General features: G+C 46.0%; 2 protein-coding genes across 6 annotated transcripts in view; one reads left to right on the forward strand and one right to left on the reverse strand.

Annotated features, from left to right (window-relative positions):
• The window catches only part of SH3GL1 (SH3 domain containing GRB2 like 1, endophilin A2), a 30,542-nt gene extending 27,085 nt beyond the window's left edge, over positions 1-3,457 (reverse strand). For both annotated transcript variants that reach the window (XM_086767103.1, XM_086767102.1), the window contains exon 1: positions 3,325-3,457. In XM_086767103.1, the coding sequence (XP_086623229.1) occupies positions 3,325-3,369 (45 nt within the window). In that variant the 5' untranslated portion in view covers positions 3,370-3,457. The remainder of the gene's footprint in view (positions 1-3,324) is intronic.
• Positions 3,458-3,778: 321 nt separating this feature from the next.
• CHAF1A (chromatin assembly factor 1 subunit A) lies at positions 3,779-19,723 on the forward strand. 4 transcript variants are annotated; one of them, XM_086767228.1, is made up of 15 exons: positions 3,779-3,862; positions 4,794-4,844; positions 5,075-5,868; positions 8,215-8,271; positions 10,331-10,572; positions 11,178-11,238; positions 11,757-11,825; positions 12,232-12,455; positions 13,214-13,382; positions 13,590-13,670; positions 13,755-13,844; positions 14,072-14,333; positions 14,941-15,428; positions 17,694-17,787; positions 19,229-19,723. In XM_086767228.1, exons 2-15 carry the CDS (start codon positions 4,796-4,798, stop codon positions 19,324-19,326), a joined length of 2,778 nt encoding a protein of 925 aa, XP_086623354.1. In that variant the 5' UTR covers positions 3,779-3,862; positions 4,794-4,795; the 3' UTR covers positions 19,327-19,723. The 4 variants fall into 4 exon arrangements, with proteins under 4 accessions (XP_086623354.1, XP_086623353.1, XP_086623355.1 ...); XM_086767227.1 differs by lacking the exon at positions 3,779-3,862 and adding an exon at positions 3,874-3,990; XM_086767229.1 differs by lacking the exon at positions 3,779-3,862 and adding an exon at positions 3,909-3,963.
• Positions 19,724-19,987: the final 264 nt, after the last annotated feature.

Consider the following 19,987-nt stretch of genomic DNA (forward strand, 5'->3'; position numbering starts at 1 on the left):
CTGTGGCGTATAACAGTCCTGCTGTCACAGAGGGAGGGGACATGTTTACTACCACCGTATCACAACAGCACCGCCTCCACCCTAGGGCTTGTCCCTTCAAACTGGTGGCTGATAAACCTGCTGGTGCAGGCAGGGCTGCTGCACTATGTGCAAGTAGAGACAAACCCACTCACACTCAGTAAGCACCAGATTCCCCCAGGAACGGCGCAGCCAGCTGACCTGCTTATGCAGCCTGTCCTACACAGCGGTTAATGGAAAGTTTTGCAGGCTTTTAGGACTTACACCAGTCTGTATAAAAAGCAAGCGGTGCAAATGAAGCCATTTCTACACCAGAATTTGCTCCAGCAAATTCCTGAGTGGATGCTGACGGACCAAGGCTGGATGGAGCCCAGGACTGGAAAGTCTCACACCTTGCAGGCAGGGACTTCCCACCCTGCTCCCAGCTCACCACCCTGCAGCTCGAAGCTGCTGCTGTTGTTTCTCCTCCTTCCTTTGGCAAGAATGTTTTTTTTTTTTTAAAAGAACATTTTGCTATGAACTAGCAAAACCTGTTCTGGATGCACACAGAACTGCTCATCATCTGCAGCATTTGCCAGTGTGACTTTTCTTTTTTTTTGCAGGATGCTAGCTTGGCTCTTTCCTGTGTGCGGGTGCCCAGCTGCCTCACCCAGGGAAGATGTGGGCTTGCAGGAATCGGATGGCAGAAGCCCACGAGCCAAGCTCTGCTCCCTCCGGCTACCAAGGAGGCTGAACTGGCCCCCTTGTTGCGTGGGGAGGTAGGTGGGATCCCAAACCTGCCACTCCAGCATTGCCGAGGGCCTTTCAGACCCTGGTTCCAGCTCCATTTTTCCTTCAATTAACAACAGACGTGGAATGAAACATAACATTTCAGGAAAGATCTTCCACATGTTTGGTTTTGGCAGCATCTGATAGCTTTAAAGGAGCCAAAAAATAACTAATCCTCCTCTCCTTCAGCCAAGGGGTGGCCGAGGAGTGGGACTGATGGAGGGAGAGGGAAGTAGGGTGGAAAGGGAAGGGAGAAGGAAGGAAGAAGCAAAATGGCCAAATTGGAATCAGTCACTCGCAGTTAAAGCATCTCTAAAGTGTAGATACCTGTGTCCCCATCACCAGGGCACTGCAAAGGGAGTGGCAGCCTCCAAAAGAGGACTGCATCCCTCTTGTCCCTGCAGAGAGAGTCACTTCACCAATATTGCTGCAAAAAACCTCACATCAAAGCCAGCTTCTTTGGATTAAATCAGTTCCCAAAACTCTCGTGGCAACAAGAGCCATGAAAGAACTCACGATGCAGTTGTAAATGCACCTTATGTCCCAATTTAACATGCCACCGAACACAGCCTAAGTGCCCAAGTGAGGTACGTGCACAAGGCAGGCAGGCCACCAAGTCTGCACACTGAGCAAGTTACTTCTCCCTGGACATCTGTGCCAGGTCTAATATTTCCACAAGCAGCCAAAATGGTTCCTTTTAAGAAAAAAAGACATCTGTAACAGAAAAAAAAAAACCCACCAAAGACCATACATGATTTCACTTTTCAATAAATCCCTCCAAGAAGGGTTTCATCAGGTGTTTTAAAATGACAGTTTTAGACCTTAAAAACACTCCTCTCCTGACTCATCAATGAGCTTTCACCTCTAATTGCCCCACGACATCACCACAGCACATCCATGCCAGCAAAATCCTCCTACACTGAGTTTTCAGCACAACCTTCTCCCATGGAAGTCGTAAAAAAAAAAACCAAACAAAAAAAAAAACCAAACAAAACCCTCGACATAGAGGTTTGCAAGAAAGAGGGTGGGGGAATGACTTAAGGAATTTGTTATTTTGCTTTGCTGTTTAAGCAAAATGCTTTCTCGGAAACCTGGCCAAGAAAGGAGGCGACACATGTAGAAAACATGCTTGGGCTGAGCTTAAAGGGGTTTAAACTTTGTGCCTGGAAAACACAGTCTGTTGGTAGACCTGTGCAAAATTAATCTTAAATTTAAAACAGGGGAAGAAAAGCAGCAAGAACAGAGCAGTATTTGCAATTCCAGAATCATTCTAAAAATACATTTTAAAAAATCACAACTGTTGATTGCAGTGGCTTTCAGAAGCCAGACGAAGCATAACTCTGCTCAGGGGGATCGGGAATGGCCACCCTTCACACACAGGGTGAGGGAGAAGGTGTTTATGAACCCTGTTAGAAGCAGATTCCTTTGTCTGGGGGGAAAAGCTGCAACCTCCCAAGCTGTGAGGAGCCATACTTAATAATCTTCGCTTTAGGATGACATAAACTCACTGTTTACTGCCGGAGCAATCAATTACGGGATCAATTTTTAGCTAAAAATCACACATCTGACAAGTTTTTTCCAGCTATTTCCCATGCAAGCTGGGGCCCCAGGCTCCCTCACCAACCCCAAAATCTTTTCCCAGTCCTGCTGCCAGCTGCTCTCCAGGAAGCGGGAGTTTCCTGAGCTTAGGCCACAGCTACCATTCGAGGTTAGCAGGGCCAGTGACTCCAAGCTACGACCTCGAACTTCACAAGGCCACTACCTTCCAAGGCTTTTCTCCTAAAATCCTGCTCTTTTTTAGAAAATCCAAGGGCATCTCAGCTGTTGAAATGCTTCACCACAACCGCCCACAGAGCCAGCGCAGGTCTGGGGCTGAGTGGGCCGGACCCGTCCCTCCGTTGTGTCGCACACATGGTTTTGGGGACGGTGGGCAGCACATCCCCACCACGACACCCACCTGGATCTCAGGGAGAGCCGGCACCCAAACCCCAGGACTCTCCGGTCTGCAGCAGACACGATTCTCTGCCGAGGTCCATCCAACAGCCCCGGTCCACGGGGCACGGGATCAGCCCCAGATCCCCAAAATCCTTTTTTTTTTTTCGTTTTGGGAGCATCCGAGCGGCCAACACTGTGGAGGCTGCGGCACCCTGCCTCACTCACAACTCGGGATGGGGGCGGGGGGGGGGACGGGACACGGGACACCAGGCCCGGGGATGGCACCGGGAGGGGAAAACCGGGGGTGCTGGGGTCACCTGGAGAACTGGGTACTGGCAGGAAAGCGTGTGACCGGGGAGTGCCGAGCTGGAACACCAGGCATTAGCGAGGGGTCACCGGGCAGTGGTACCGGGGGGCGATGCCCGGCAGACACGGGCCAAGATACCGGGAAGGGGCTAACAGCGGGTATCAGGGAACCACCAGGCAGGCGGCACCGGGAAGGGGGGAGGGAGAGGTCCCCTAAGCAGAGCGGCCGGCGATGGGAAGGGAAGACCGGTCATCCCCGGGCCGCGGCGGGAGGGTGGCGGGTCGCCGGTGCCTCACCTGGCTCGCTTTGTAGAACTGCTTCTTCAGCCCCGCCACCGACATGCTGCCGGCCGCCGAGGGAGGCCTGGGGGCGGCGGGACACCTCGGGACACAAGAGCCGAGCCCGGCCCGGCCCAGCCCAGCCCAGCCCGGCCGCCGCCGCTTCCGCCGCCGCCGCCACCGCCAGGAAGCGCCCGCCCCGCCCCCTGCCGGCCCGGCGGAGCGCCGCCTTGCCCGCTCACGTTGCGACTGAGCCGCGAGGGAGGGGAGGGGGCTGCTGCTCTGTCGTAACAGCGGGTGCGACCGGTCCTGCCAGTCCCTCTACCACAGCCGCATCGTTCTCCTGCAGGCTGGCTCGGGGAGCGACACAACACCGCGGAGGAAGCGAGGACGACCACCAGTCGCGGGCGCCGCGCTGCCATTTTCGAACTACAACTCCCAGAATCCCTCGCAGCAGCCGTCTGCGCCTGCGCGCCTGCAGTGGCGGTCGCTTATTGGCCGCCGCCGCCGCCGCCATTTCGCGCCCTGGCTGTGTCTCCTCCGTGGCGCAGCGCGGGTAGGTGGCTCCGCCCCTCTGCCCAGTGCCGGGGAAAGGCTGCCCCGACCTCTCCGGAGCCGGCCCCGTGGCCGCACCGCCACTGCCCCGACTCCTGCCCGGTGAGCAGGCACGTCTCGAACCCAGGCGTAAGGACCCAGCGGCATGCACATATCCAATCAGCGCCTTCAGCGGGCCAGACTGACAGCCGCCGCCGCCAGTCAGCGAGGGCTGTCGCAGTAGCCAATCGGAAGGCAGCGGCGAGGCCGGGTGCCGAGCCTCCCTCCCGCCTTCCCACCCGCCTCGCGAGACTCCGGGCGGGAAGGGGGCGGAGCGGGCGGAAGAGCGGATCACGTGGGGCGCGCTCCGCCTATCAGCGCGGCGAGGCGAGGGGTCGCCCCCGCTCCCGCCAAATACGAGCGGGAGCCCCTGGGGCCGGACCGGACGGGCCGGGACTGGTCGCGTTGGCCGGGCCGCCGCCGCCGCCGGAGGAGCGGCGGGAGCTGCGGCGGCTGTCGCCGCCGCTATGGCAGGTAGGGCCGAGCCGAGGGGTGCGGTGGGGCCGGGGAGCAGTGTGTTTCCTTCGGTGGTTGGGCCGCGGGGTGCGCAGGGCCTTCCACGGCGTAACAAAGGAGGCTCCGCAGCTGCCGCTGCGCCCCGGAACCGGGCCCGGGTCCGCCCCGCCGCCTCCTCTTTCCTGCTCGGCCTTTCCTCCCCTTGGCCCGACCCTCGCGCAGGGGAATGAGGCCCGGTGTCCAGGGACCTTGTGGGTGCGAAAATTCCCTCAGGCTGCGGGGCGGCGGCGGGGCTCGCCCTGGCCCCTTTGTCCGTGCCCGCGTTCCGCCCTGGGGAGAGCCGTAGGGCCCAGCCGCGGGGCGGCTGTTCTCGGGGAAGCAGGTAGCTCACCGGGAACATCTGACGGGTGGTTATATATTGTATTTTTCCCTCACAGCCATGGAGTGCAGAGACAAAGCGGCTGTACCTCCGCGGAAGCTCGTACAAGGTGAGGCTGTGGAAGGAGCGCCTGTCACCCAATGTGGGTGGCTTTAGCGTGCTCTGAAGGTGTCAGACCTGACTTTCGTGAAATACGTTGGCTTTGCAGTAATAAAGCTGCCCTAACTGACTAATGTGTTTCAGTTCTTGTGTTTAAGAAGTAATTAAATATCCCGCTGTTTGATTCCCCCCACCCCTCTCACTGTATGATGTGACTAAAATAATAAAATGTTGTTTCAGCTCGGTTGCCGTTCAAACGCTTGAATCCTGTACCGAAGGAAAAATACAATGCAGATTCAAAAGTAAAGAGCTCACAGAGTGGTTTTGGTCCGAATAAGGATTTCTCCCTAGATGCATCCCATACGTCCCTGGACAACGTGGAGAATGACTGCCAGTTGGATTCGGATGTGAATTTTGCTCCAAAACTTGCTAACGGAAAGGGCCCGTTAGACCATTTTATACAGAAAAACACAAAAGATAATACAAACAAAACTCTAATTGTTATTGACCTGACAAAGGGCTCTAGCCATAGACTAAGTGATGACGTAGACCATGTTAATTTTGATTCAAAAGCATCTTCATGTGTAGCTATAACTAACAGCACGTTAGGGAAAGAGAGAAACCAGTTGAGTTGCCTAAATTCCAGTCAGAGTAGCCAAGAAGATGATTCAATGGAGACTGATGCGCCGTGTGAAGATTTAGTGGATTGCGTCCCATCACGTTCCGGGTTAACAGAGTGTAACAACGTGCAGAACATGAAGATAAACCAGAGGGAACTGAAGGATGTCGTCTTTGAGGGGAAGATGCCTGTAGTGCTCCTGGAGGATATTTTGACTGCAAAATCTCCCCAAGTCTGTTCTCTGGATGGAAGTGTCACATCAGAAAATGAGACCATGGAATCATCTCATGAAGGAGACTCTGGACTTACCAGTTCCTCACTGAGCTCTCACTCTGTGAGCTCCCCTGAGGTGCAGCCTGCTGCAGAAACGAAGAGAAATACTAGTCCTTTAGCTGCCTCAACGCCTCTTAGGAAGGTTGGTCTATTTTCTTGGGATTTCTTTTTTAAAAGCTCTTGCATTGCGGATAAGTTGTATGGTTTTTTGCACTTATGGTGAGAAGGACAAATAGGATATTCACAAAGATATGAGAAGTGTGTAAAAGGTGGTGTTGATTTATTAATAACATAACTAACAGTCTCTATTCTGTCCTCGATGAAGCTGCTGTAATTACTGCGAGAGGACGTTGCCCCAGTACCAGTCAGTGCAGATACTTTCCAAGCTCTGAATTTCTGCCACTCTGGCATAGAAAACACTTTTTAAGTTGAAACTACAGTGCATCAGTGGAACTGCAGATCTATCTGTGAGGATGGGGGACGAAACGGATGAGCCTCTGTCTCTCTGAACTGAGCTTGTGCTCTCTTGTGCATTGCCGAGCATGGGGAGCTTCTTTGGGTGAAAGTCGCTGCGTGTACAGCACTCCTGGGGAAGTGCAATGCTGTTGGGCAGTGAGGGCTGGAGCACAGGAAGGAACACCTCAAGATTAGCTCTGTGTGAGCTGTTTTGTTGTGATCTTGGTTCTAGTTTAATAACTCTGTTCCAGCGAGAGACCCTAAACCACTGTGATTTTGGTGCTGTGTTGAAAGGGGAGCTTCTAGGGACAACAGTGTCTCCGCAGCTGACTGGAACTTTCGTGTGTGGCTCAAATGCCTGTTCACTGCTGTCTTGGGGAACAGATAAGTGGAGGTGTAAAGCAGGAGTTTCTCTTGGAGGGGCACAGTCACCCATGGTGAAACCTGTGAAGCAGAACAGTCCTAGTGAATGTGCTTGGGTGCTGTAGCTAAGCCCTCACCTACAGTTAGGCTGGACTATCTGACTGGTGCATTTATTTTGCTCAGCTGCATTATGAGAAGACAAACTGAGGAAGGTGTTGAGGAGGGGGCTGATGTTGTGTTGCCAAAGGTGGAGGGTTGAGTCTGTGGCTCAGATAAACGAGGTGAAGCAGCCAGTGGTCTTCCTCCTTATGCCATTTTGAGCCCTTTAAGAAAGATTTTTGGCAACTATGCCCTGGGGTTTAAGGAAAGACTGTCTCGCAGGTGAGGAAAAACTTCACTAGCTTGGAGGGCATATGGATTATTTAGCTGGGGCTTGGAACTCACGATGTGACAGGTCTTCTGTTTCTTCTACTGTGTGCTCATGAAGGAAAATCGTCAGTTTTTATGTGGTTAAAACTTGCAATCTTTCGTGTCTAAAATGACAGGCATGAAGTATTTGCAGTGTAGCAGAGCAAACAAAAAAAAGCACTTGACTCCTGACGTAATACAGTAACACAAACAAGTTATTTGTTTCCCGTGGCATGAAGTAAGGTAGGAACAGCCCAGGTGCTGCTTGCCAAAATGGGAAGTCTGCACCTTGACCTGTATGGTTGTCTGTCCTGGCATGTTTGTTTTCCTAGGTGGAAACAGCTCTGATAAACTAAAGCTCCTAGTTGAAAGAACTCTTATATTTTTATGTCAGATAAATACAGAATCTCCTGATACAGATCTGTACTGTGTAAACTACTTCTGTAGTCTGTGACTACAGAAAATAAAGCAGTTGGTCTGTATTAGTCTGTTAATCACAGGGAACCTTATACTGCAAATGGCAGGAGAAGGAAGAGTGGAATACAAGAAAGCAAGCCATAGTATGCTGAAATATTGACTAGGCTGTGAACAATGCTTTTGGACATAAAATACTCCCTTCCCCCCCAATAAATAACAGCTTTAACGGAAATGAGAAACGGGGTTGATGCGGTGGTACTAGTGGAAGAGCAAGAGGGCTGTGATTACAGGAAGAAACAGCGTTAAAACACAGATAATAGTCCTTGTATTCAGGAAATTATATCTAAATATCATAGCAAGAGTAAGTGGTAAGATTTAAAAAAAAAAAAAACCAAAAAAAAAAAAGAAACACAAAAAAAAAAAACCCAAACAAACCAAGTTTAATTCAAAGGAACTGACTTTGCTATAATTAAATGTCGCCTCTTGTGCTCTTGTGATTTGGAGCAGTTCTAGCTTCTGTTTTCCTGCACATGATATTCCCTTGCAAATGATACTTTAGAACACAGCAGACCAGAGGGATTTGTTTATGCAAAACTTAGTAACTTGAGGACTTAATGTATACTGAAGCATTCCTGCTTAAATGGAAATCCAGGGAGATTAGATATGCTTGAACTGTATTCTTATATCCTATACTGAAGGAATACTAAAGTTGCTGAATATACTAATCTACTAGAACAATGTTAATCTAATTCGGATCAGGCTTGCTGTTCTTTTAGTAAGGATTCTAGTGCTTCGTGGAAAGGCAATGATGTGGATCTCTAAAACTTGCATTTTGTAATTCCAGGTATCTCAGAAATTCCACAAAAGTTCGGCAGAGAAGGAGAAGCTGAAATTGCAAAGAGTAAGGCATTTTCACTGACACAGAAAGTTAATCTGCTGTGCTTTTGTATTAAATAATAAACAAAGCCCTTTGTGTTTCATCTCGGTCCGCTTAGAACACCTCTTTTCCTGGTTTTCCTCACTGATGAATATGGAAGAATCTTAACGCATGCAGTTAAAGTGCTTGGCTTATTCCAAATCTTAATGCATATGTAATGAAGTGTGGGTGACCTGCACTTACCATTTCTTAATCTCTTACTTTGGTAAGAGATTAAGAACTGGTAAATGTTGCTGACTGCTTGTCAAAACGCTTTTGAGAATTTATTTCAAATGCTTGCTTAGAGGGTAGGTGCAGCCTGCTAAGTGGACAGATAGGAGCCGCCTATTTAGGGCAGGTTCCTGCTTCATCGTTCTCACTCTTCCCCCTTTTAAGCCACAAAATGTAGAGTCTGTTTTTCATTAATAAGTGAGGCAAACGGGCCGCTGTGTTTATGGCTTGCTGAAGAAACTGTTGGATGTCACTGCTGGAAACGCTCAAGCTCTGGTCTGTGTTTGCTTGAATGCAGCTAGTCAGCAAACTGTGTTTCGTAACAAAGCAGCAGAGTAATAATTTTGCTGTTCTTTCTGCTTTCAGTCATAAAATGCTAAATATAAAGGAGACTGATGGATCGTATGGAGTTCTTGAACAGTCAGTGCTGTATGAGTGGGCTTTGCCTACTGGAAAACTGGGTGTTATTTTAACTGCACTTGGGGAAGGCCTATGCTTATGAATTCATTGTGTTTCTTAGTGACTACTTTATCAAGTTGTAGGGGACTGTTGTGTGTTTTATCCAGGCTGTACGTGGTTGGGCGTGCTCACAAGATGCTTGCTTTTTACACTGCCCCATTTAGAACTCCAGTCTGGTTTTTTTCTTCCATTCTGTATGTGTGTCAAAAATAGCAGTAATGTGAGGGAGAGATGAGAATGGAAGCTTTATTACGCTAAAAATTAAATAGACCTTCCAGTCGCACTGTTAATGTTGTGGTTTTGTTTAGTGAGGGGGGCCCCCCCTTACTAAACAAAACCACAACAGTTAACTTCACACCGTTTCCCGGACTGCCCCGTAGATTTTCACTGGTTACCATGACTCAGTTGACAATGTTGTTTGTTTTTACCACTGGCCCTGTTTTGCATGTTGGTTGCCTTTTTCAGTTATTTGTACGTTGTGACACTGTTCAGTAAATCTTAACATTGCCAAGAAGAGATGTGAAATAAATAAAACAAAGCTGAAAATGCATGGAGGGTATTTGTATGTCTGAGCACAGACATACCCTAGTTTCCTGGTGAAGTCACCAATGCCTACAACACAGGGAAACTATCTTTCTTTAATTTGACATTTTTTAGTAAGCGTGCTGCACTCTCCTTTGTGTCAGTAGACCCACAATGAGAATTTCAGTTGCTTGCTGAGGAAGCACTGTGAAGGGCAATGCTTTCAACCTAATCTTCCCTCCATCGTTCCCATAGTGCCCCTTAAATCCTTATGGGTTTATAATGCAAAATTAAATGAAATTCACTTTTCAAATTTATACCATGGTAGCCCTACATTGATTAAAAAAAAAAAAAAAGAAAACTTAGCTCATGAGGTATGTACTTGCAAATAAAGGATTTTGAAAATAACCTGAAATATTTTAAAAAATAAAATACAATTTTAAAACAGTGTAAAATAAGTTCCCATATAATTTTCTATAACGCTGTGATGGTGATGAAGATTATTCAAATATAAAGTCAGTAGAAGCTTTCCTTGATGCTTGGAAAATGGAAATGCCTCCATTTGTTAGGAAAAAAGGACAATTAATACCTTCAGAGATCCAGTACGAGGTAGCGCAGCTGGCTGAGGCTACAGGTAGCGGCAGTGAATAACCTTGCGTCCTGTGATACCTAGAAACAGCGCTGCAGGTCAAGCATTGGGCGGGTGCAGGGATTTACTCTTAGATCTCAGCTGAAGAAATGAAGTCCTTATTTTACTCAAGTTTTTGTGCCAGCAGCTATTGCTGTGCACAAAAAAAACCAACTTGCTTTTAATAGCTTGTTTCTGACGCAGGATCAGGAGCGTGCAGACAAACTGCAGAAGTTGCAAGCAGAAAGGGAGGAAAAGGGAAGGCTGAAAGAAGAAGCAAAAGCTGCAAAAGAGCGAGCCAAGGAGGAGGCAAAGAAGAAGAAAGAAGAAGAGAAAGAGTTGAAAGAGAAAGAAAGGAGAGAAAAAAAAGAAAAAGAAGAAAAGGAGAAAGCTGAGAAGCTGAGAGTGAAGGAAGAGAAACGCAAGGAGAGGCAGGAAGCTTTAGAGTAAGTGGTTTGCTTTCTGCAGGTCCTGGGCAATAATGTGTAATGATACGAGCACCTTTCTATACCCACCTGAACTATCCCTTCTAGAGGATATACTGGTCAAACAGCACGTGCCTCTTTGTCACAGGATATAGTTTAAACTCTTGAAAGACTGTATAGCAGACCCTAGTCTCAGCAGTACTTTTTGCTTGCAGGCTGATCTGGGCTTCTCATTTGAAATTGGAGAAAAGAGCTATCGTGCTCCACTGAGTTTTCCCTTCATGACCAGTCTTGCTTGTACTCTTGCAATTTGCTAGCACTGGTCCCCTGTCTGTTGAGGAAGTTGCTTGTAACTTCATAATACAATAAATAACCTTTCCTGGTATTGAGGGAAACTTGAAGCAGTCTAGCTACTTTGTGGCTAAACAGGTAAAATTTTTATGCAGCGATGAATGAAGAGAATCTTCTGTTATGCTTTAACCAAGTGTGGTCCTTGACTGAATTGATAGATTATCTTCTTGCCTAGCATGATGGGGTCTTAGTCAAGATCTGGGGCTTCTCGCCTCTTCTTCAGTGCAAATAAACACTTCATGACTCGTGACAATTAAAATGAACTTTATTTAAAGGGCAAGACTTGAGGAGAAAAGAAAGAAAGAAGAGGAGAAACGGTTAAGAGAGGAGGAAAAGGTAAATGCTTTCTCTAGCTTGTCTCTGAATTCTTCTGCTTCAGTGAAATTATGTTAATGGGCTCCCTGGCACCCTGGACGGCTGCCCTAGCTATTGCAGTTCTTCAGGCAGCGTACCCTGCTTTGGTGGCACTTGGGAATGAGCTTGTCTATTTGGGATGCAGACTGTCCAATCTGATGTGGTGTGCTGCTCCACCAGTTATATTATGCAGATTTTTTTTGTCTGCTACTTTCATATGTGTTGGTGTCTTTGCTTTTACCTGTTAGTCTTTTCTGTGTTTGTTTTTTCAATGCCTATAAATGAGCTCTGTCCTTTGTTATAGCAATGACATTTGGAATCCATGTAGGTGTGTTAAAGACAACAATTACTTTTTTGCTGAGTTTCAGGAGCTAGTAGATAACTGACCTTTGCTTTATACCTCACTAGATTTGAAGTTGGGTCATGCACAAGCTTACTTTAAATTATAAGGACTTGTGCTCCCTCTGCATTTATAATTTCTATTTTCATTCTGATTTCAGCGTATTAATGCACAGAAAGCAGAAATTACGAGATTCTTCCAGAAACCAAAGACTCCACAAGCCCCAAAGGTGAGATACTGCTATTCCTGTGTTTTGTTGGTCTTTTATTAGTTATCCTCTAATGAAGACACTGATTTCCTTCTGATCTGTCCTTTGGACCTCCTTAGTATTTCTTACTTCCTGATTTTAAACATGTAAAGCACTTAAAAAAAAAAAGTCTATGACCAAAGCAGAGACTACAAAATAAGTTTGTAGTTGATTCAGTAAAAATCTCAGCTCTATCTTCTGCTGTGCTGGCTGTAAAGGCTTAGATTCCGTTGAGAAGATCTGCTGGAGTCTCGGATAGGAAGGGCTTAACTTAAATCTTCACTCAGACATCAGCACCTTCTATTGAGGTTTGTTGTGTATCTTGAATGTGTTGGTGCTGCGGTTTCTCAGGTGTTCAGACCCTAACAATCCTCACTTAATATTTCAGATTCTTGCTGGCTCTTGTGGAAAGTTTGCTCCTTTTGAAATTAAGGAGAACATGGTCTTAGCTCCCCTCTGTCGTATTCCCCTGGACCCAGACTTCGTAGAACAGCTGGATAAGCTCCTGCATGCACAGAATAGTGAAGTTTCTTTCCTGAGAGATCTAAAGTGTCGTAAACCACGTAAAACTGGACCTACTTTTGTCAATAACAGTGCCGACACAGTAAACAGGTTAGTCTGTGTTTTAGGGGTTTTCTTTTGGATTGCTCCCACACAAGAAGTGCCAGCGCTGAAAGCTGTTGCTGGCCCTCACCTTCCCTTGGCAGCACTTTCGTAGCTCCACCAACACTGGGGCTCTGCGCTTTCCTAGGCAGTTATCAGTCCCAGCACTTTCTCTCACTCTCATCAGAGCCCAGCTCCAAAATTGAAAACATCCAGTGATTTCTCCTACACTAAAAGTGCCAGCACTGAAAGCTGTTGCTGGCCCTTGCTGCCATTTGTTTTTTTTTTAAATAATGCACTGCAGAATGTGATTCTATTATAATCTTATTCTGATATTGGAGATGGTGGAAAGATGGAGCTTTTCTTTAAATACTCATTTTGTATGAGAATTGTTTCCACAGGCAGCAGTATGTGATGGTATAGATTTCCTTCATTCTATACGATGCTTCTCAAACCCTTCCCTGCAGGAAATTTTGCATTTCTGGCAGCTGCCTTCAGCACTGGACACTACTGGCCCTTAGTGGTGTTCATCTTTGATAGTTTTAAAAAGTAAACATACTGTACCTAAGAGTTGCATGGGGGGTTGTAGTTAAGGAGGAAAGTGGCTTGTCTGGAACACATAGTCTTGCAGGCAAACTGGGAGAGCCTGTTCTAATGAACTCAGGCTCTGGGATGGTGTTGCGGCTAAACTGAAGCTTCTTGTAAGATGTTTTCCTGAGCATCAGGAGAGTGTTCTGTAAGTAGTGAAGATTGTCTTCTTTTGACAGTGATGTGGTGGTAGTGAATAACTGCAAAACAGATGCTGTTCCTGAAAGGGGGAAGTTTGGTAGAATGAAACTTCTGCAGTTTTGTGAGAATCACCGTCCTGCCTACTGGGGCACATGGAACAAGAAAACGACTATGATCCATCCCAGGAATCCCTGGTCAAAGGACAGTGTAAGCACCTCACAAGCAGTGTAGCTGGATTCCTTTATTTCTTTATGCTCTTGAAGTGAATATATGGTTGGCCAATTTTACTTATTCTCTGTGATTTCTGATCTGCTTGCATGTTCCTTCTTGCTACTGAGTTTTGAAACCCCGAATGTGATCTGGCATCGTGCTTCCAGATTATTTACAGAAATGGCATGTTGGCATTTCTTCTAGAAACTACTGGACTATGAAGTAGATAGTGATGAAGAATGGGAAGAGGAGGAACCTGGAGAAAGTCTCTCCCATAGTGAAGGGGTAAGGATTCCGCATGCTGAAAAAAGCTTTCTGAACCAATTGCATTTGTCAGTGTAATTTTTAATAATCAGAGTTTATTTTTAGGATGATGAAGAGGAAGGAGAGGATGAAGATGATGATGATGGGTTTTTTGTACCCCATGGGTACCTATCTGAAGATGAAGGAGTGACAGAAGTAAGTGAACTGAATGTCACTGGATTTCCATCTCTGTTTCCAATGAATAGGGTAATAAATATTGGCAGAGGAAGGAAGCGTGTTGTCTTGGCAGTGATGTAACTCAGATCTGCACGGTTCAGGAGCAGACTTCTTTAGCTCAGGGAACGTGTTAAAAAGCTGTATTTAAAAAGCTTTTGTTTTTATTGGGATGGATGTATTGAGTTCTTTCTCACCTGTGGCTTTAGGAGTGCGATCCAGAGAATAAGAAGGTTCGTCAAAAGCTGAAAGCAAAGGAGTGGGATGAACTGATGGCCATGGGGAAGAGGTTCCATGTTCTACAGCCTGTGAAAATTGGCTGCGTCTGGGAAAGTGTGGAAAATGACAGCAGCGCAAATGCGGACCTAAAGGTTCTCCAGCAGTTCACAGCATGTATCCTGGATTCACCTATTGCAGATGAAGAACAGCAGATACAGAAATGTAGTAAAAAAAGAGCGAAAGATCAGCAAAGTAAGACCTGAATGGCTAAATAGTTGTACTTGCACACTGTTGAACTCCGCTTTGGAGAGAACAGATTTTTGTATTGAGTGTCAAATTCAGAATGACCTGGTTATAAGTCTGAAATCCAAAGAATTTCTATGAGAGTTCTTGGAAAGGAGTTTTCCCGGCATTGTGTCCGATATGCCCTTAGTTACGCTCTCCAAAAGCTCTTGCTGTAGATAATCTAGGAAATAAAGTCAACAAGACTTCAGTAGACTCAGATTTAGGACTGCTTACTGGAAGTGCTCAAGCCCATTCACCTGTTTATTGTTTGCAGGGGAGGATTTAGTTTGTGTGACAGGTTTCAGTACTGAGTATCTCCTGTGCATAAAGATGAGAATAATGCACATAAAGGCTAGAGTAGAGGTTGAAGCTTTCACTTCAGGGGGTCGTTATTATTGGGGGTGACTTTTCTACGTCAAATTTAGTTCCCGTTACAATCCTAAATTTAAAATTAATCTCAACCTATTTGTCGTCTTTCGGGAGTGTGTGCACTGATAGGTTATGCCAGCTTGGCTTTTCTCTACCTTTAAGTAGTTCTTCCCCATAACCTTTGTGCAACCTTTCTTTTCTGCAGTCCTTGGCCAGCTTCTGCCACTGCTGCATGGTAATGTGAACGGGAGCAAAGTGATCATCCAGGAATTCCAGGAGTGCTGCCGTCAAGGACTGTTCAGTGATGTGACTGCAGCTGTTGACGGTAGCGACACAAGCCCTGCGAGCCCCCACACCTCCCGGCCACAGACGCCTGTTGGCGAGGACAGCGGTGTCCCTTCCAAAGCCAGGCTAAAGCGAATAATTTCGGAGAACTCTGTGTACGAGAAGAGACCTGAATATAGAATGTGCTGGTATGTCCACTCGGAGGTGCTGAAGAGTTTTAATCAAGAGCATCTCCCTGTCCCCTGTCAATGGAACTACATCACCCAAGTCCCTTCTTCAGGGAAGGAGGAGGGTGGCAGCGTGCCAGGCGTGGCAGTCCTGCAGACCACCCCCATGTCAGTAAAAAGGAAGTCCACTGGAAGCATGTCCATCACTAAATTCATGAAAAGGCCTCGAGATACTGAACAGGTGAGTTCCTGTCAGGATGCTCTTCCCCAATAAAGAATGATGGCAATCTAGCTGTGCCTCTTCAGTAGGCAGGGGTCCTGGCATGCCTCCCAGGTTGGCCTAGATCTGCCATGAGCAGACTCTAAATATTAAGCTACAGATCTTCATACAAAAAGGCCCTTTTTGTGGGGAAAGGAGTGAAATTATGTGATTCTAAAGAGATGAGTTTCTATAGTGTGTCTCCAGCTTGGACTTTCTGTTCCATTTGAAATGTTGCTCTCCTGCTGTTCTTTCATTTTCTGCTGTTTGCCAGTGATTGCATCCAAGCTGTGAAGAGTTTCTGAGTGTCTGCTTGGCCTTGGTTTTACAGCTGTATATAACTTGTATGCAGGTTTTTATGTATGTGTATGGCTGCCAGATGTATAGCCTAGGCTGGTGCCTCGCATCGGTTGTATGTGTACTGATGAAATGTGGTTCATAAATGCTGCAACTCAGCCCTTAATAGTCTGTAAAGTCTTCAGCTTGGACTATCATACGTGAAGCTGAATTTCAAGAGCTGGTTTAAATAGTAATAATTAATAGGAACGAAATGAGATGGATTTGGTGTAGTTGCTGCTCCAGCTCTAAGCTCTGTTGTGGTCTTCCTGTTGTATGCTTTTGCTTTTCAGGGTAACCACAGGTAGTATTAAGAGCTTAATCATCCAAAAGGAACACTGAAAAGTATGTGGTTGGTGCTTTTGCTGTATGATGCTGTGTCATTCATTTAAGACAGTGAGGTTTTAGGTCCTGAAGCTTGGTGCTAGCAACTGTTTGCCTCCAAACTTACAGGTAGGACAGAGTTTGCACTGTCAGTGGATTTATTCCTCATCACCTGTGGATGAGGGGGTGAGGAAAGAAGCCACAGACAAGACTTTTCATGCTTTGCCTTTCCATTTTCTTCTTCCTTTCTTTTGCTTTTCTACTGCAAATGCTCTGTATTCAAGTATTGATAGGGATCAGAGACTTGTGAGAAGCTGTTCAGCTCCAAAACTCCATCTGCTAAATGGAGTTTATGCTAAATAAAGGCAGAGAGAAAAATCTCTGCTTGGCACCCACTGGAAGTATAACTGACTACTTGAGAAGTTGCAAAACAAAGGCAGTAGAGTTACACTGTGAGCCTGAATTCGTCAGAGCTCTCAAAAGCATCTTAAAGCTGCCCTTGTGAGGTGTGGTGCTGTGCAGCTCAGAGTGAAGGTGTCAGAGTCCTGAAAGCCTTTCATGCCTGACATCTAAAACAGTGCTGCTCGGGTATTGAGATCTCATCCTTCCTGTCAGGCAAGGCCGGAGCTTGGGGAGAGCCTAGGAACAACTGGTAGGTCAAGGCTGCCAGCTTCTCTACCCTTGGCACGTGTTACTCTGCCATGAAGCTCACACCAAAACTCGTGTTAGTAAAGGTGCTGTTACATAAACTGGAGAGAGAAGAACTCTGCATTGAAGTAGGCAGTACCTGCACGCTTCTAGGAGGGGAACACTTAAACTGAGACCTTAATGAAAGATGTAAATTTAGGTTTTTTTCTCTTGGAACAGCTTGTTAGGGGATGGGGACCAGGTTCTAGGTCTGAAATTTTCACTCTACAGTTCCAGTTGAGGGGAGCAACCCAAAAACTACTTGCAGCTGTTCAATGCTGGGCAACTGCAGTTTGTATTGCTCCTTGTATTCATTTTCTCAATTCAAAATGAGTAGTTTGTGCTGCTCCCATGGCAGCAAATAGAGTCACCAAGGGAAGAACTGTCGCCCCTCCTTTAATAAAAGGTAATTGGCAAAGATGAGGAGGAGTCAGGAGGAGAATACGCTTCAAACTTGACAAGCAAAAGTCAGTTTCCATCTTCAGAAGGAAGGTAGCATCCAAAATAATCAGCGGCGGGGGGGAGATTTCCCTTCCAAAAACCCAACAACACTGAGTCAGTTTCCAGTTAAGGTTTGAACTGATTTTTTCGGTGTGTAGACTGTTCATTGCGTTGTGCAATAGTGAAATATCTTGAGCAGAAGCTTGGCCTGCATCCTGCTGTATGTGCCATTGCAGATGAGGCCTTTTATCAAAAGTCAGTCGGTTGAAGCCAGGGGTTGCTTGTTTTCCTTCCCCTACAAACACGCCCAACTGATCAGACCGTGCTGCGAGTCCTACCTGTGAAGAGTGCCCACTGTAGTCCTTCACAGCACTGGCTGTGCTTGGTCTCACATGTTAGTACTGTCAGCTTGCTGTGACACAGCTGGTTCCTTTTTTTTTTTGTTTTTTTCCCCTTAAGGCTGAAGGTGTGGAGGTGGATGGATTTCAGGCAGACACTGAGGAAGATGAGGAAGATGATGACTGCATGATTGTGGATATTCAGCCAGGCAAAGGTGGGAAAATAAATCAATAGCAGTTTCTTGGCAGATGTTTGCTCCCACAAGGGAGAGTACAACAGTGGGAACGGTGTGTGGCTAAACCTGTTGCAGTTTTTCTGCCAGTCTTTCATCAAGCCTTGTGCTCATCTCTGTGGATGTTTTATTCTAGGTACTTCTCTGCTTTTTACATTTTATTCTAGATCTTTCTTTGGTATTTATAGTCTTCTCTAACCTGCTCTTGCCCTTTCTTCCCTCCTCCCTTGTGGCTAACACTTCTCTGCCAGTGTTCCCTGAGGTGTTTTTTGTTTGTTTTTTTTTTTCCCTGATAAGAAAAGCGAACACTGGAGTCAGTATCGCATCCACGAACTATTGGTAAATGTTGCTGAGCAGGGCTGGTCTCTGGGGCATACATGCTTATGTTCAGAGCCCTCCCAGGACTGACAAGGTCTGGAGCGTAACTTCCCTCTGCTGCCTTTTTGAAGTCTTAGGTGCAGGCTGAATTATCTATTTCTGAGGGAAATAACATCACATAATAACCAAGCTCTTGGATGTTTGACAGGTGAGGGCTCTGATCAACACACTGCAGCTTTGCTGTAGAATCTAAGCAGTTGCTTCTATTTGTGTCCCAGTTATCCCTTGGAAAAAGGCTTTCAAAGCTCCACTGCTATAGCATGTCCTTTCAGGCTGCAGATTCAGAAACAGTGGAATGAGGATGCAGAGTGGCTTCTTTAATCTCAGTGAGGTTTTAACTATACGTACTTGATCATACAGATCAATGACTTAACACCGACTGCATGAGGTGCATTCAGCTCCTCTAAACCACTTTCAAAACCTCCGAGCCCTTTCTTACCACTCTCAAAATAGAGCCCTTTCACAATGCTACTGGCACAACCTGAATTAAGGAAAGTGGGGTTTTTGTGTTGGGCATATTCCTGAAGCCTTAAATTCTGTTGAATGTTTGACCCATTCTAGACGTATCTGGGTTCTCCTTTCTATCTCAGCTGGTGCCGCATTCCTCCTCTTGCCTTCCACAACAGCTGTTTGACAAGAAGCTTTGTATTTAATCTTAAGCTGCTTTTGCTTATTACAAGACTGCAGTGAGATGAAAGCCTTGCTTCAGGTTTGTAACCTCTTGTTCTGCAGATGGTGATGCTATTCAGTAGCTTGCCTTCCCTGGGCTTTGTTGACACACATGCAGCTGTATTTGTTTAAGTCTCCCTGTGTCTAAAGCACTGGAAAGATTATGAAGATCTTTTTTTATGGTTGAAGTAATGTTTATTCTGGATCAATGTTTACCCAGTATCAAACCCAGTTTTTAAATAGTATTGAAATGGAAACTTGCAACAGATACGTGTAGACAAGCTAAGACTGATAAAGCACATAGTAGTCAAATTCTACTGGATTAATAAGGATATTTAAAAAAAAAAAGGCAAAACTAGCATTTTCTACTTTGCAGATTCTACATTGGGAGTTACTGAAACAGTGTCAGAATCCAGTGGCACAGATGGTGCTCAGCAGGACACCAGCGTGGTCAGCCCACCTAATACAGTTTGAGACTTAAATGCCTACTAACTTCTCTGTATGTATGTAGAATGAATTAGAAAATGTTAAACCTTGTGTATCTTTGAACAAGTTACTTGAAAGTATTCCATATTTCTTGTAAAGAGAAGACAGCACTTTGTTCTGCTTCAGACCAGATGGAAGCTTAAATTTTTAGTTCTAGATTTTAGCTTAAAAATACTGCATATTAATCTGTCCTTAATAAAGCATTATTGAAATTTTAATACTTCTTTGCAATGGAAGCTATCTTAAGTTATCTCTAAAACTAGTGGAGGAATTTGAAATAAGCTTATTGTGATGCCACTGGGGGAATTACTCTGTTCATAATGTTGTATAGCATGGCCTTGGGTATAAATTATGTACAATTATATTTGAATTTATGCTATCTGTATCATCCTGTTTGTGGTTTTACTTGCTACAGAGAACAACAGCAGGGCTTCACCCCGTGGAAAAGAAAAAACAACCTGCAACTTGTTTCTCCTATTTTGGGATAGGCTGCTATTAAATACACATCAGGCTAGCAAGAGATTATCAATCTCCTATACACTGTACATCGCTGCAATAGAAGCCGTATACGTAAAAGCTGGTCTCTACCCCACAGAAAAACTTAGAGACTGAACTAGCATCAAGCTTGTATGTAACAAACTTGCTGGGG

The sequence above is a fragment of the Chlamydotis macqueenii genome, chromosome 26, assembly GCF_036417535.1.
Source record: "Chlamydotis macqueenii isolate bChlMac1 chromosome 26, bChlMac1.mat, whole genome shotgun sequence".
In the NCBI taxonomy this organism is placed as follows: domain Eukaryota; kingdom Metazoa; phylum Chordata; class Aves; order Otidiformes; family Otididae; genus Chlamydotis; species Chlamydotis macqueenii.

What these genes read in the sequence shown, in the direction of transcription:
- CHAF1A (XM_086767226.1), top strand. An exon ending in AGTGCCGACACAGTAAACAG is followed by an intron (nt 12,456 to 13,213) that starts GTTAGTCTGTGT and finishes TTCTTTTGACAG; the next exon opens with TGATGTGGTGGTAGTGAATA. An exon ending in AAGATGAAGGAGTGACAGAA is followed by an intron (nt 13,845 to 14,071) that starts GTAAGTGAACTG and finishes CTGTGGCTTTAG; the next exon opens with GAGTGCGATCCAGAGAATAA.